Genomic DNA, 16,902 nt, shown 5'->3' on the forward strand with positions numbered 1-16,902 from the left:
AATTGCTGTGGCAACTCATTGTGTGTAAGTGAGCAGCTCCGAGCGGATTTGAGTAGACTCACTCAGTGAAGCAGTTTTCTACTACTGCTTTATTCTTGTTTAAAAATAATTCGGTGGGATAGTAAAATGTTTAAAACTCATCATAATTGTTACATTTGAAATGCTTAAAAAGAAAAAAGATGTATTAAAAAATATATAGGCTATATACATTTTTTGGGGGGGTGAAAAAACATGTCTTATATGTACAGGGTAGGGCTGTCAAACGATTAAAATTTTTAATTGAGTTAATTACAGCTTAAAAATTAATTAATCGTAGTTAATTGTAATTAATCGCAATTCAAACCATCTATAAAATATGCCATATTTTTCTGTAAATTATTGTTGGAATGGAAAGATAAGACACAAGACGGATATATACGCTCAACATACGGTACATAAGTACTGTATTTGTTTATTATAACAATAAATCAACAAGATGGCATTAACATTATTAAAATTCTCTTACAGCGATCCATGGATAGAAAGACTTGTAGTTATTAAAAGATAAATGTTAGTACAAGTTATAGAAATTTTATATTAAAACCCCTCTTAATGTTTTCGTTTTATTAAAAAAAAATTTTAAATTTTCAATCAAAAAATAAACTAGTAGCCCGCCATTGTTTATGTCAATAATTTCTCCATGCTCGCTCATTGTGCTGAAACCTATCAAATAAGTTAGGCCGAAGCGCCAGCAGAGGGCGCCAAATACCAAAAAAAAACAAGTAACAAGCAGACATTACACTGCTGTTTGAGCAGTACATTGTTGTTTGAGCGGGGCATGTGCGTTAATTGCGTCAAATATTTTAACATGATTAATTTAAAAAATTAATTACCGCCCGTTAACGCGATAATTTTGACAGCCCTAGTACAGTGTATCACAAAAGTGAGTACACCCCTCGCATTTCTGCAGATATTTAAGTATATCTTTTCATGGGACAACGCTGACAAAATGACACTTTGACACAATGAAAGGTAGTCTGTATGCAGCTTATGTAATAAAGCCAATTTATTTCCCCCTCAAAATAACTCAAAATATAGCCATTAAGGCGGCACGGTGGCTGAGTGGTTAGCATGTCTGCCTCACAGTTCTGAGATCAAGGGTTCAATCCCGGGCTTCGGCCTTCCTGTGTGGAGTTTGCATGTTCTCCCCGTGCCTGCGTGGGTTTCCTCCAGGAACTCCGGTTTCCTCCCACATCCCAAAAACATGCATGGTAGGCTGATTGAATACTCTAAATTGTCCGTAGGTATGGGTGTGTGCGTGAATGGTTGTATGTGTCCTTGTGCCCTGCGATTGGCTGGCAACCAGTTCAGGGTGTCCCCTGCCTACTGCCCGTAGTTAGCTGGGATAGGCTCCAGCAACTCCGCGACCCTCGTGAGGATGAAGCGGCATGGAAAATGAATGAATGAATGAATATAGCCATTAATATCTAAACCCCTGGCAACAAAAGTGAGTACACCCCTTAGAAACTACGTACATCCCTAAATGTCCAAATTGAGTACTGCTTGTCATTTTCCCTCCAAAATGTCATGTGACTCATTACAGGAGTGCTGTCAGCATTTCTGCAGAGATTGAAGAGGTGGGGGGTAAGCCTGTTAGTATTCAGACCATACGCCGCACCCTACATCAAATTAGTGTGCATGGCTGTCACCCCAGGAGGAAGCCTCTTCTGACGACGAGATACAAGAAAGCCAGCCCGTCTCATCTGACCATAGGACATGCTTCCAGTAATCCATGTGCTTTGTTGACATGTCATCAGCAAACTGTTTGCGGGCTTTCTCGTGTACCGTCTTCAGAAGAGGCTTCCTCCTGGGGTGACAGCCATGCACGCCAATTTGATGTAGATTGCGGCATGTGGTTGGAACACTAACAGGCTGACCCCCCACCTCTTCAGTCTCTGCAGCAGGGATGGCAGCACTCCTGTAACGAGTCACATGACATTTTGGAGGGAAAATGACAAGCAGTACTCAAGATGGACATTTAGGGATGTACGTAGTTTCTAAGGGCTGTACTCACTTTTGTTGCTGGGGTTAGGATATTAATGGCTATGTTTTAAGGTATTTTAAGGGGAAAATAGATTAACTCTATTATTTAAGCTGCACACAGACTAATTTTCACTGTGTCAAAGTGTCATTTTGTCAGTGTTGTCCCATGAAAAGATGTACTTAAATATTTGCAGAAACGCGAGGGGTGTACTTGCTTTTGTGATACACTGTATCTCTTTTCAATGTTAAATCTGAATAAATACGTTGAACACAAAAAAAAAATTGTGTTCAATGAAAATAAAATTAAAAATTCGGGGGGCGGGGGGGCGCTACTTCGCGGTTTTTCACTTATTACTGCGGGTTCTGCGGGAGGGATCACTGTTTTTTCACTGTAAAATTATTTTTGAGTTTATTTAGAGTTCTTTTAACACTAGCAGTGTTAAGATCGCTCTTGGCACAGTGTCACTTAAGTGAGTTGAGCACAGACACCCAGGCAGAGTTAAATGTACTAGCAGAGTTTATCAGCCACACCTAGTTTAAGTGCACATGTCAGAAAACAAAGCAGGTGCAAAAGACTTGTTGGTAAATTGACACCACAACTTTAAATCGTGTTGTCTGTAAATAGCTGGAGTGTGTTCGGTTGAAAAAACACATAATAGTGAACTGATTTCTGTGCTTACTTGAGTGAGGGTCCAAAGTCCCACTGTTACCTCTTGCTAGCGTGACAATAGTGTCCAATTGGCAGTTAGGCATATCTTCTGCACTAGGGCCCCCCACACTCATCCAGAATATTAACAACTTCACAATGAATATTTACAATTAACACTCCTATTGTAAGAAAACAAAAGGTGGTTACAAATTTTTCATGTAAAATATTTGAATAGGAATTGCCTGTTCAAGTAGTTTATTAGGTCTTACTTAAATAATTTCGGATTTTTTCATTTGACACAACTTAATAGTAGACATGTGCCGTTTACCCATTTCAAGGTATCCGGTGGTATGAAAACGTCAAGGTTTCAAAACCGCAAAGATTTTCTGTCATACCGACCCTATGGGATTAGCTATTTTTATATCCAAAAAAATGCATGGAGAAATCCCTCGCTTGCAGCTGTTGCTCAGTGTCAGTGAGTCAGCTGTGCTACACAATGGCTGGAGGAGGTGAAACCCCTGAATTTTTTTCCTCATCGAAGAAAACGAAATCGCTGGTATGGGAATACTTCGGCTACAGAAAAGTTACAGATGGCCGCGGCTTAGAGTAGGAGAGCCAACTGACATGTAAAACATGTTTGGGGAGGATGGCTGCCGAGGACGCAACACCTCCAATATGATTTCGCATTTATACAAAATTAAAGGTTAGAAATGTGCGAAATTTCCAATTTTAAGATTATTTGCGATTCGGCCGTGGAAGATTCGAGAACTATACACAAGCATCCAAATTCCGATTATTGAAATATGTCAAGTCAAGCGGAACTAAAACACAGTCAGCGCGGTCTTTGGGACGCAATGAGGAACGGACCAAAAACTCATGCTGCTAGATAATAAAACAATAGTACCTAACTGCAGCCTATAGCCGCTACAAACAACGCCCACGTTGCTACAAACTACGCCTATATGATGCTACGGTAGATATCACATGTATATAGAACTAAACTGGCTCGCGTTAGCCCATGTTCAGAGAATTAGATGCAAAACGACAGACTTGCCAGCGTTAGTAAACAGCCGCCATCTTAAAGCAGTACACTTCTCTGAAAGGCTGTTGTTATTGTTCTAGCAAACCTTCCGAGCGAACCGAATGAACTTTTTATCTAAAATACTCCTATATCGGCAAAATCTTGACTTGAATCTATATTTAAAACAGTTTTTAAACTTTTACATGTCGAAAGTAGACAGAAGGGAAATTATGGAACAACGGGAGCAATTTTAGCAACTTTTACGGCTAATTCACAACATTAAATTAATTGAATGTAGTTTAAAGCTGCTGATACAGAATTGGGACTTGAGTATTTTATTGACTGTTTTGAACTGTTAACTCGATACTGAAATAGTAGTTTATTTAAGCCTGAGAGGATTTTTATACAATTTTTGTAACTAATGTGCGAAACATTAAAAGCAGCTAATAGCTGGGGGAAGGGGGGGGGCATCAATAATCGATTTATAATTGAATTATAGCCTCTGAATCGTAATCGAATTGTTAGGTGCCCCAAGATTCCTACCTCTAGTAAAGGTTAGTAAACACTGTCATGAACGTTTCCCATCAGCTACGTGAGTAAACTCCAGCGCGCTTAGTGTGTCTAGCGGTGGTAAAACGTAGTGGTTTTTTTTGGTTTGTTTGTTTGTTTGTTTTTTCTGGCAACTGTCTGTGTTGAGAAATAGAGTGTGTGTATAATGTAAACACGATATTAGTCATAAACACATGCTTTCTATGGAAAATTATTTAATTATTTTTGTTCTGATGGTCATAATGTTAAGCTGTTGCTGTGGGTTTATGCTCACCTATAGGACTGCATTTTTTTTCATTTTATTTAGAATATTTCAGTTATTGTATGTTATTTTAGTTATTTATTTTAACTTAGCGTTATACTTATGTTCCAATTTGCTATATATTTTGAAAACTAAAAATCCTGTTCAATGGAAAAGTTTTTTTTTTTTTTTTTTTAATCCAGATATCGCTAACACAATTTATAGCTGTATAACGCGATGCCGTGTAACCGTGATATTTTGGTTTAAGGTTAACATAATATCATATACACATATAGCACATGCCTAGCTAGTTACTTGAAGCAGTTGTGTGTAACCACTTGAAATAAGGTTCTTGCATAAATACTACGTTCATTTTTTTTTCAGTGTGGTTACACATTTTGCATGTAAAAGGTTTGAATTAGACATTTTTCATTTCACTACATAAGATTACTTAAAGCAGTTGTTTTCCTCTCCGATATCCATTTTTTTTTTTTTTTATAAATCTTTGCAATCTTAGCCCCATTGACGGCTATAGACGTCCAATCCATTTAAACTAGGAGCTGCCATCAGTGTCGACCCCTCCTACACTGTAAAATATTATAAGTTGACTTTACTAAAAAAAAATATGCAAACTTGCTGCCTTAAAAAATTTAATTTATGTTGACTTAGATGAATTAGATTTGATTAACTTAATTATTTTGAGTTGGCAGTACTCAAATTAACTTAAAAATTTTGGATTATAGTCACTTGTTTATTGTGAGTTGGCAGTACTCAAATTAACTTAAAAAAATTGGATTATAATCACTTGTTTATTTTGAGTTGGCAGTACTCAAACTAACTTAAATAACTGGATTACAGTAACTTGCTTATTTTGAGTGTACAATACTCAAATTAACTCAAATAATTGGATTGTAGTAAGTTTTTTTTTTTTGAGTGCAGTATTCAAGTGATAATTGTGTATTAATTATCTTTAGTTTTCCATTTCATCCATCATATTCAGGTCAACTTAATTTTCTTGACCTAAAAGAATTCCACAATAGAAATTACAACTGCACATACTAATTTTATTAAAAACACATTATCTAATAGTAATGACCCCCAAAACACAATAAATGGAGAACACTCATTGGATTAACTCAGTGGAATTAAAGTTTACTTTAAAATGCTCAAAAGTGCATTTAATGGGAGACACTGGCTCCTGGCAGGCTGAACAGTGTTTGGTTAATTCTCAGTATCAATGAACAATCAGTGGATTAATTATAAACCCACTTTTGCCAACATTTTGCACTTCATACAAAGTACAGTATAAGTACCTAAGATAACCTTTTGCGACAGAAATTACTGAATAATACCTGAACTGCATCAATGTTCACTCCTATCCTGTGATTTCCAAAGACTAACAGGAGAGATCCTATTTTCATAATTTCAGGACATTAACTTAGCATTGAAGACATGGCAACAAACTAGTTGCCCATTATTTTTATTTATTTATTTAATAAGGACAGTGCACATTGATGAACATCTAAAAAGATGTAAATATGCCAGATTGTAGCAAGTATATGCTAATTTACATCTGTAGTCCCTAAACAGGTGACACAAAGATACAAAAAGGAAAGAAATAACAAAAGATTACAATAAAACAACAATACAATACGTTACTAAGAACTTAAAAGTCAGTGATTGCAAGACTGATTTGCTTTCAACCACTGCTTGAGCTGAGTTTGAAAGTTCGTATTGTGGGACATTGCCTGATGGCCCATTACAACATGAGCTTGAGCTCTGGTAAAGCTAACAGTTCTGATTTCTTCAACAATATTAGTGATCACAACGAACTACAATCAACATTGCCCCATGGTTTAAACTGTGCAGCAGTGATAAAATAAATATAAAAATACAGAACTCTTTTTAAAACACACAACTCAGTTCAAATTCAAATTTCACTTTAACACCTGAAACAGTGAACAAGATACCTTGTTTTTTTCACATCACCAGAAGAGTACATGCAAAACGTGTACTGGAGTTATACACCTCAGAAACCTAAAATCTTACCAAGAATATGTGTCTTATTTTTATTCAAATTCTAATTTCATATTAAGCTCTATCGTCTAAAAAAAAAAGTCTAATTTCTAGTCAAAAGTATGTCATTAGTAGATATATATTTTTTTTCAATCGAAGAAAAAGTAACTTTAAAAAAATCAATTGTAGAAAAAAAGGTTTGAATGTGAAAAAATATTTGAGACTCAGAAATTCACATTTCAACACTTTATTTTTCATTGAAACTGTTTTCTTTGATCGAAGCAATCCTTTTTGTGTTTGAGCCATATTATGGGTAGAGGACATTTGTGTCCAAATCATTCAATCCCAATAAAAGTTGTTTCAATCAAAAAAACTATTTTTAATCAAAGAGAAAAAAAATCTTTTGCAAAATTTTTTTTTATTTAAATATATATTTTTTTATTGACGTGTCACTTTTTTTGAAAAGCAAAACGTTTTAAACGCCTTTTTTTTTTTTTTTCTGAAGTGGAAAAAGTTTTGAAGGCACTTTTTTTCGGTTGAATCATTTTGACACGAAGATACAACTTCAACGCTACTTCCGACATGTTTGAGTGGCAGGTGATTACGCCAATGGCATAAAAGCAGGCAGCAAGAATAATGGCCACCAGGGCTCCATCCAGCCATCGGACTCTGCTCGAGTCCAAGCCAAAAATAGGGCACCGGTAGGGGGGTGTGACATCGGCATCTCACCGGAGTGTCCGCGATGGTACGGTGCCCTGTCTCGGCACACTGGCGGACCCCGATATCACCCCCCCTCCTCGGCGCGGAGGCCGGCTGTTGAGTGGACGGCCCACGAGTGACACAACACTCATTCAAAGCTGAAGCGACGGGGCTCCCGAAGGAGGCTCCCGGCGCGGATGCCGGCGACTCGCCGGTAGTCTACTCGCTTACTGGGCAGGCTAGTGTCGGGCCACTCGTCAGCCACTCACGTACCGGCGCGTCGCGACACTGCGGTAGGACCACGATTGCCAACTATCACGTCAGGGCAGCGGGTGAAGTTCCCTTTGTTGAATGACATTAAGCAGCAGCGCACCATACCATCGCAGGCACTCCGGTGAGATGCCGATTTCACACCCACGTACCGGTGCCCTATTTTCGGCTTGGACTCAAGCAGAGTCCGATGGCTCGATGGAGCTCTGGTGGCCATTATTCTTGCTGCATGCTTTTATGCCATTGGCGTAGTCACCTGCCACTCAAACATGTCGGAAGTAGCGTTGAAATCGTATCTTTGTGTCAAAATGATTCAATCGAAAAAAAGTGCCTTCAAAAAATTTTTCCACTTTAAAAAAAAAAAAAGTTTAAAACTTCATGCTTTGCAAAAAAAGTGACACGTCAATAAAAAAATATATATATTTCAAAAAATATATATTTTCAAAAAAACATTTTAGCAAGAGGTTATTTTTCTTTCATTAAAAATATTTTTTTTGATTGAAGCAACTTTTATTGGGATTGAATGATTTAGACACAAATGTCCTACCCATACTATGGTTCAAACTCATTTCACATTTCTGCTTTTGTGTGCAGTGAAGGTAGAATAAACAGTGCTCTGAAAGTTACAGTCTTGATATATGCAAGTAACCATTTGCCTCAGCTTAAGATGTCTTCGCAAATGGGGAAAGAAGTCTGCTTCTTAACAAGGCTCCACAAAGTTGCACAACTGACAGTCAAATGCAGTTTCTCCACTTTTGTCTGCATCTTTTTGAGAGTGGCATGTCGATAGGTGTACTTTGAGTGCATTAAAAGATTTAAATGTGCAGAGGCAGTCCTTATGAAGACATGGGGAGTAGGGATGTCCGAGTGTGGAATCCATGTTTTAAGCGGTAATGCTTAAGCAAGTAGCCTCTCTTTCCAGCAGAAAATGTGCAGTACTTACAAGTCCACTGCATTAGAGAATACTGCTCTGGTTGACCTGAAAAGACAGAACTTGTTAGAAAAAAAAGTTACATTTTTTCTTAACAGTTACAAATTAAAATGTCCAATTATTTTTAATCACAAATTAAAATCTGCAATGAATTAGTGTAATATTCACAAACTGTGTAATAATGAGTTATTTTTAAATTAATGTAATTGATTATTTTTTTAACATTCAAATTGAGATGTACAATTAATTTCTTAATCCATCTGTAAAAACATTAATGCATGTTTGTTATCCCAACCCAACAAATACAAATATTAAATAATTCATTGATCAGTGTATGAGACATACCTGTAATTGCAGAGACTGAGGTATGTGTGGACTTCTGACCATTTGCTTCAGCCTGATTGGGGGACGGTGAAAAAGAACACAAAATTAAGGCAACAATTTTAAAATATAGGCACATAAATGACCAACCTTCAACACACCAGGTTGTTATAGCATCGACTGTGATCTCTGCACTCTGAAATGTGATCTAGTCCTCCGTTTTTGCGATTAATGCATTTTAAAACAATTTCAAATTATCAGTGCAGTTTGATCAAACATGGAGGGGGAGCACTGCACATGAAGAAAAGCAAATGGAAGTGCAGATGACAAACACTCTAAAGCAGGGGTCCCCAAACTTTTTCCTGTGAGGGCCACATGACTTTCCCTTCTCTGATGAGGGGCCGGGTCAGTTTGTAACAGAAACAGTGTGACGATTGCAGCAGTGCCTAAATGTAAAAATGTATTGTTTTTCAGAAAGCCACAATTAAATTACCCTATCTGGATTCTTCACGCAACAAAATAAAATAAAAATAATAACATAATATAATATGATATAATATCATATAATAATGAATAATAATAACACTATTAATTAAAGAGATAATAACCAAATAACCCTGTTTGGGTTCTTCACAGAAAAAAAGCCAGGAAATAGATAACACTATTTGGGGGGGGGGGTTCAGGAGGCCGGACCAAATGTGGAGGCGGGCCGGAAACGGCCCGCGGGCCGTAGTTTGGGGACCACTGCTCTAACGCAAGAACCGATTACGTTGGCGTACATAAAGTCTGAGTGTGCATTTAGCTCTTACCTGAGCCGAAATAGACAGGCTGAAGCTGACTTAATTCTAGCACTAACTCTGTAAATAAATCACTTTATCGACATTTCTAACATTTTTACGTGAGAAAGTAGCCGTTTAGATCCACAACGTGGAAATTCGGCGCTACTCAAGCTAGCCGTAGTGACTAAGGCACTTCCTGTTATTTTCACAAAATAAAACAACCACTAACGATAGAATTACTGTTTTTATTTTGAAAACGGGAAGCGAACCTCCTCTCGGTCTAGCTAACTTAACTGCTCGGTAACACAGGAAGCGAACCTCCCCTCGGTCCAGCTAACTTAAAACCGCTCGGTAACTGTTTTAAATCGGTTTTAAAAACCTCTCCCATCGCCTAAAAAACGTTACGAGCCCCGTCTGTCAACTTAATCACCAAGAATTCAAAACGCCGGCATAAATGGTAGTCTACCATAAACTGTAGTCTACATTTGTTTCTGAAAATTATGAGGTTACTGTCACGGTCATATAGCATGCTTGCTAGCGGTGATATTTGATGTAATTGACACTTTTCCTCCCTGGCAGCACACAGGCTACTACACTACAACAAGACAAATAGACGGTTTACAAAAGAGTAAAATATTTACTTACCAAATCAGTGTGCTGAGGACAAATAAACCCACAATGGCGAAAATAAATGAGAAAGGTGTTGGAAAGAGCGCGAAAGTAGGCAGGGCAGATCTGCGCATGTCTGATAGAACGCGCAAAGGACACTGGGTACAATAAATTATTTTTTCTAATTTGACTTAACTGGGATATATCAAGTTAAGCAAGTTCTCCAACCCCAAATTACTACTTACTTATTTAAAAGTAGTGTTCACAACAGGTTGATGAAAACTGAGTTTAGTTCACTTATCAAATTTAATTAATTTGAATGTTAGCATTTACAGTGTAGTTCAAATGGGATTGAACGTCTGTCGCCGTCAATGGCATTCAGTGAGTTTTGATGTTGCCTTTTTGTTTTACACATCTATAGTTTGCATCCTGTATTTTTCCTCCCTGTTATTTTAATTTAAGTATTTCAAACGTTCAAATAGATTCGACGTTGACAATGACAGCCGATAAATTAAATTGTGTGCTGTTTTTTTTTTTTCTTCCACATTTGTACTTTTTACATCAGATTTGTCTACGCTGCCACCAATTTTTCCAGAAGTTGCCATCTTTTTTTAAGAAATCCCCTCATACTTTATATCAATTTTTTTTTAAATACAAGCTGTATGTGTGTGAGTCTGTGTCGGGACAGTCCCACTGGGGGACTAACCGAGACGCTCCCAGCAAACATAGTAATGAGGCAGCAGGACCCCCACCCTTTCCCTTCCCCACCAGCGATCCCTCCACCCCTCTCCCTTTTGCCCCCGCCTCCTTTACCCTGAGCCGAGGAGGTGTATGTGTGAGATAGAAGGAGAGAGAGAAAGAGAGAGAGGAAGCAAGCGTGTGGCTCGATGTCATTGAGCATCTCAGTCCGGAGCGGCACACACACACGCACACACACAAGTCGCGGGCTGAGGGTCCACTTCCTCGGCGGACTAGAGAGTAGAAGGAACGGACGGACGAGGAAGGCAGCTAGGGGGACACCGAGAGAGCTTAGAAAGTAGAGAGAGGGAGACAGACAGTCGTCATCTTCACTTTTGCTGGGACACACACAGAGTTGATGGTAAGACGCTTTGCATATTATTGCTTTGATGCACTTTTGTGTGTTTTGCCCATCACCTCCGAGTCAAGGCCCCGAAAATTCGCCACTCATCTCCCACTCAATGGGAGGGTGCGTGCATAGAAAGAACCCGAAAAGAAGTCACCTTTATTTACCCCCTTGTTTCTCTCTCTCTCTCTCTCTCTCTCTCCATCAAGTCCAAAGAGGCAGATGTGAGAGGCAGCAGTGAGCGCCGCACAGCCCCACAGGAGCCCACCACAGCCGCCGCCGCCACCACCACGACCACCGGCAGTGACCCGGAGACGCCCCGCAGCACGCCGCCGCCGCCGCCTCCTCCTCAGGCTGAGCGCGGAGAGAGCGAGCCCTCCGTTCGTAGCGCCGGGGGAGCGGGCGAGAGCTCCATGCAGTTCAGCACCAGACCGCCTAGCGCTGAGCAGCCGGGCTTCATGGGGACATGGCAGCAGCAGAGCACTGACGGAAACCTCCTCTACAGAATGTCCCAGCAGGTATGGAACAAACTTTCAACTGCTGCTGGTTGCTGCTGGTTTATTTCAAACTTCTTTCCTATCTGAAAAAATAGTCTTAAAAATATATAATTCACGCAAAAATAAACAAAAACAACAACAAAAACCAACACATTTAGATTTTATGACTCTTAAGTTTGGTTGTTTTTAATAAACTCGCAAGGCCTGGTTTTTGGTTTTCCATCACCTCCGTGTTTGGGAGCGGGGTGTTTGACTTCACGTGGCCGAGTAAGGGAGCCCCCGGCGCGGCTAGATGAGCGCGCGGAGCCGTAAGCGAGCACCGGTTGTCCGGTAGTCGGAGGATGGAAACGATGTGAAAGAGAAACCGTCCCGCTGTTGTATTTGCTTCTCTTTTGGGAATCTTTCGATCAATTCGTTCAAGTTTATCATTTCTTAACCAATGAGAAAATTACTGGTTTGTTTTATTTATTTTTGAAATGAAAAATAAATTGGGGACGAAACGGTGCAGTTGTTGTGTGCGGGCGTGTATGCGGGCGTGCGTGTGTATGTGCGCGTGTGAGGGGGAGAAAGTCAAGATAGGGGATGCTGGTTGTCTTGCAGTCCATCAGCGGTACCAGGCACACGTTGTCACGGTTGCGCAACAACCATGTGCGGTAAAAGTGGGAGAAACTTTCAAACAGGGTTAAAGGGGTCATTTTTTAAAAAATCAGTTTGGGTGAAAAAGTATTAAATCCTGACTTTTTGAAGCATTTTTAATGCACAATGCGATGCTGAAGTAAATGAGGTTGTCAGGTGTATTGGGAAAAGGGGGGTCCCGTGGTTAAGGGGCCCATGAAATCCGCGCTCACGGATTTTTTTTTCATCACTATCTCCATATTTACCTTCATTGGCATACCACTTCACGTTTTTATTACACGAAAATATTTTCTAGGGCAGCACCCTGCGGTGCTGTGGGAAAATATATTTTTTTAAAAGGCCAGGGAGAAAGAAGGATGCGTTTTTGTGGTGGATAAAACCCGTAAATTGTGTTTAGAAAGTGTAGAAATTTGAAATTAAATGGCTTTAAAATATGCGTTGGCAAAATAGACATTTAAGAAAGGAGAAAATGCTTTTTTTGGAGTGTAAATATGTGGAATTAAAACAATTTCAATGAGTGGCATCGCGTTATAGAAGTGGCAAAAGACGCAAAATTTTAATGAGATTGAATAAGAAGCTTTTTCGTTTATGTTGCTTCAATGGAAACTCGTTAATTCTAGTTTCACAAATTGTTAATAGGTTAATATTCGACGTGTTAAAAAGGCCGCGCAGGAGCCTCATAAATATAAAGTCAACACACTTCAATCAATGAATTGGCTTCGATTGCATTCATAAAAAACAGGAGGGAAACGCGTTGAATAAAAGAGAGAAAATTACGATTTCACCGAGTGAAAGGGGAAAGACAAACATTTAAATGAAGAGCATCGATTATTCCCTCCTCGCCGCGGTCGTTAAATGCTTACAAAAAATCGACCATTGCAAAGTTTACAACCAAGCGCGTCTCCCCCCCCCCCCCTTCCTTGCTGCTGCGCTCTTTTTTTGCGCTTTTTGCGCAGGCCCGCCTCTGCAGCAAATGAGCCCCACTTGAGGACCAGCGTCAAAACACTCGTGTGCGTGTGTAAGTGAGTGTGTGTGCGCGCGTGCACGCTTTATCTCTAAAAAGCGTCTCCCCTTCTCTCCCTGCAAGGGTGCTGTAACGCGGCTTCCTATCAAGTGCGACAGGTCGACTATGGGCCGAGACCTGGACGAGGTACTGTTTCAACCCCCCTCCCCCTTATATAACGCAAAGCAGCACCCCCTTTTTTATTGCAACACACACCCAGGCGGGACTAAACGAGTGCAGAAAATGTAAATTCAGTGATGGTTTTAATGCATAAAATATTTTTTTTTAATCAAGAAAACAATAGGAATAAGGGAAATAAACATATTGTCATGCCAAAACCATCTAATGATGTATTTTGGTTTTGCATGTTGAAAGTGTATTGTAAATTTTTAGTGTAAAAAATGTGTGTTTTTTTTTTGAAAACTTTCCTGCACAAATTATGATCACCTAAATCAGGGTTTTGTTTTTTAGTCTTTAGGCGTGATCAGAACTCACCACTTAATATAGTGACCAATGTCCCTAAAAGTGTTCATTTTAATGATTAATGCTATATTGCAATGTTGTAACTGCAAAATATAATGCTATTTGCACGCAAAAAAATGTTTTTAGAAATATTGTGTTAAAGAACATCTGTTAGAACTGTAAAAATGTGTTTTATGAAAACATCCGTCAACATAGTGTTCACACGTTTTAACCGACTGTGTTAGTCTTATCGTGCTTTTTCATTTTTTTTCTCCTTTTATATTAAAAAAAACAAACAAACCTTAAAATTATTTCGAAACATCATTTACAAAAATTAATTGCATTTTCTCTTCTTCGAAAACGTACATCATTTCTCCCTTGTCTTGTAAATACATCCGCAACAATGATAGTAATCTCTTCGGATAACATCAGGAAGTGATAACATGCCTATTAACACACTCATCCCCATACAATGTGTGTGTGTCGCATATGTGCTGCATATGCATTCCGCGTCCCCGAATTGATGCACATGTGCGGAACTACGTGTGTGTGTGTGATTATTCCCATATCTGACTTTGATGAGTCGTTACACGCTAAGCATATGGGATGCCTATACATATCTGGTGTCAAGTGTGCGTGCGCGCTGCTCTCGCCATTTATTTTTCTGAGTGGGTGGCTAAATACTCCAGTGCCAGTTACTCCGGTGGGTGTGTAGCGTGCGAGAGGAGTGTATGGCGGAGTGTGTGTGTTGGCCGGGACTCCATGTGTGTGCGGGTGCGAGGTGAAGTGTCTCTTGGCTGGCCTTGGCTGGAGGTGAAAGCGGAGATTTTCACAAGAAAAAGACGCTCGCTTCGGTTTCTTTGCTGGTTTTCGTCTTCTGTTCATCACACTTTCTTCTGTCGATCATGCGTCGGTCTTCTTCATTTGACAGGCTTTCCTTAATCACGCTTAACCTAAAAACATCAAGCGCCGTTTAGAAAATGGCGGTGCGCAGTCGTTTGTGTTGTTAGTAGATGTTCGGGAGGAGTGTACGTGTTTCAGTTTGAATTATGAGTGAATATTTATGCGAGTGAATGTTTTTGAGGGCTTGAGAATGGAAATATATCATTTTTGGGTTTGACAAATAAGGATTTTTCAGACACCCAGTTCTTAAAATTCTGGTCTTCGCAATTTTAACTCCGTAGACAGCGGTAGACGTCCAATCCTTTTGAGCTGGGAGGGCGGATAGCGATCGTTCGAGAATGGATTGAACGTTTATGATTGTCAATGGCAGCCTGTGAGTTAAGTTGTGTGTTGTTTTAACACATATGTGCTTTGTGAGGACCCATACATATTTTTCCCGTTTTTTTTTTTTTAAGCCTAAAAATTCTAATATGTTATTTTATAGGTCATTTTATAGTTAGCTCCGTAAACAGTGATAGACGTCCAATCCTTTTGTGCTGGGAGGGCGGACAGGGATCGTTCGAGAATGGATTGGACGTCTATGTTTGTCAATGGCAGCTAATTAGTCATGTTGTGTGTTGTTTTTACACACATGTGCTTTGTGGGAACCCATACATATTTTTCCCGTTTTTTTTTTTTAAGCCTAAAAATTCTAATATGTTATTTTATAGGTCATATTACAGTTACCGTTCAAATAGATTGGACGTCTGTTGTTGTCATTGTCAGCCAGTGTATAACTTGTGTTTTGTTTTTACACATCTGTACATTTTACAACCATTGTGGGGACTTCAGATCTCACTGTATATTTTTCTCTTAGTCTAAAAGTTCAAGTCGTATGTTGTTTTATAGTTCATAGCAACAGTTCCAATGAATTAGACGTGTATTGTCGTCGATGCCGCTGGCACATCATTAATACAAATGGATTCGACATTAAAGACAACCACAACGCTAAATCATCATCCAGTTGAAGTGGATTTAACGTCCATCTCCGTCAATGGCATGGAGCGACTTAATCAGATTTCTTCCTTTCATTAAACTGCATTAGTGTCGCTTAGCTAGCTTTTGTCGAGTTTCCTGCGGTGAAAGAAGTCACCCATGTGAGGAGAAAGTGTGTGTGCGGATGTCGCCACCCTGCAGGCTAATGAGCCTCACACACATACAGAAGCGTATGCGTGTGTGTTAGCGTGTGCGGCGCTAGCAGGTCAACATGCACGCTGCAAGCAAGAGTGGACAGGAAACGTGTTTTCGAGGCGTGAGCGCACGTCTGAGACGTCGCGGGCCCTTTTTTGGCCGAAGGTGACGAGGCTCGTGACCCGCGCTAAGTGACGGGAATTCGGGGCAGACTTTCACGCCGGCTTCTCCCTTTTCCTGTTATTCCTCGACTTGTGTTATTTTGTTCTCCTCTGGAGCGGGGCCAGTGACGGGCACCACTTTTGCTTTGTCGTATTTTAGTTGATTATGATATGTCTTTAAGGACATTCGCAGCCGTGGCGTTTCTAGTACGGACGACACCATGAGAAGGGGGTTACACCGTTTTTACTAACGACAACTAAACAGACCGCAGCGTGCCTAGATTTGTTGTCGTTAGAAAGTCTTAAATTGACGGAATCTTTTTTTTAAAAAAAACCCAGCAGAGGCCGACTTGGCCTTTCCCAAGATAAGTACTCCTAATATTCCCAAGCGATTGGCCAATTTGGCTTCTCCTCCGGAAAAACCCAGAGGTGGCCAAAATGACCCAAGTGGTTTTGAATTAGCAACTCGTTGTCCAACAGAGAGCAACTATTCATATGTAAATGTAACCAGTAGGCATACACTGTGGTAGTATGCAACCCAAACGGAGAGGAACACACCACAGTTGAACTCTTCATGTGATAAGTTCAAGTCAAACTACATATATTTTTGCACATTTTTAACTCACTTCTCCTATACTCCACACACAAAAACAGAAAATAAAGACCCAAATGTGTATATTGTTTTGAAAAGTAAAGTGTTTTAGAACTGTAATTTGAGTGTAAAGCAGGAGTTGTGTCTATAGTTTAGAAGGACTGAATCAGGGGCATGGAGCATGAATTTAAAATACACATTCGGGCAATTTTTTTTTCTGTTTGTGTGTGTGTTGCAAATTCTTATGAATAAATGCTTCAATCCCTGAATTCTTTATAGATATGAAC

General features: G+C 39.6%; 1 protein-coding gene and 1 long non-coding RNA gene across 6 annotated transcripts in view; one reads left to right on the forward strand and one right to left on the reverse strand.

Moving 5' to 3' along the window:
• Nucleotides 1–16,902, forward strand: part of bnc2 (basonuclin zinc finger protein 2) — a 467,285-nt gene that overhangs the window by 209,468 nt on the left and 240,915 nt on the right. For 3 of the 5 annotated variants that reach the window (XM_057842558.1, XM_057842555.1, XM_057842560.1), the window contains exons 2-3: nt 11,401–11,709; nt 13,412–13,474. In XM_057842558.1, coding sequence (XP_057698541.1) covers nt 11,605–11,709; nt 13,412–13,474 — 168 coding nt within the window. In that variant the 5' untranslated portion in view covers nt 11,401–11,604. Of the gene's footprint in view, nt 1–11,013; nt 11,207–11,400; nt 11,710–13,411; nt 13,475–16,902 lie in introns of those variants that run through there. The other 2 variants (XM_057842556.1, XM_057842557.1) reach the window with 2 other exon arrangements.
• LOC130919918 (uncharacterized) lies at nt 7,872–10,446 on the reverse strand. Its single transcript, XR_009064031.1, has 3 exons — nt 10,144–10,446; nt 8,744–8,795; nt 7,872–8,446 (listed from the first exon to the last, which is right to left on the reverse strand). It is a non-coding gene; the product is annotated as an uncharacterized LOC130919918 (long non-coding RNA).

This window comes from Corythoichthys intestinalis, chromosome 8 (assembly GCF_030265065.1).
Source record: "Corythoichthys intestinalis isolate RoL2023-P3 chromosome 8, ASM3026506v1, whole genome shotgun sequence".
In the NCBI taxonomy this organism is placed as follows: domain Eukaryota; kingdom Metazoa; phylum Chordata; class Actinopteri; order Syngnathiformes; family Syngnathidae; genus Corythoichthys; species Corythoichthys intestinalis.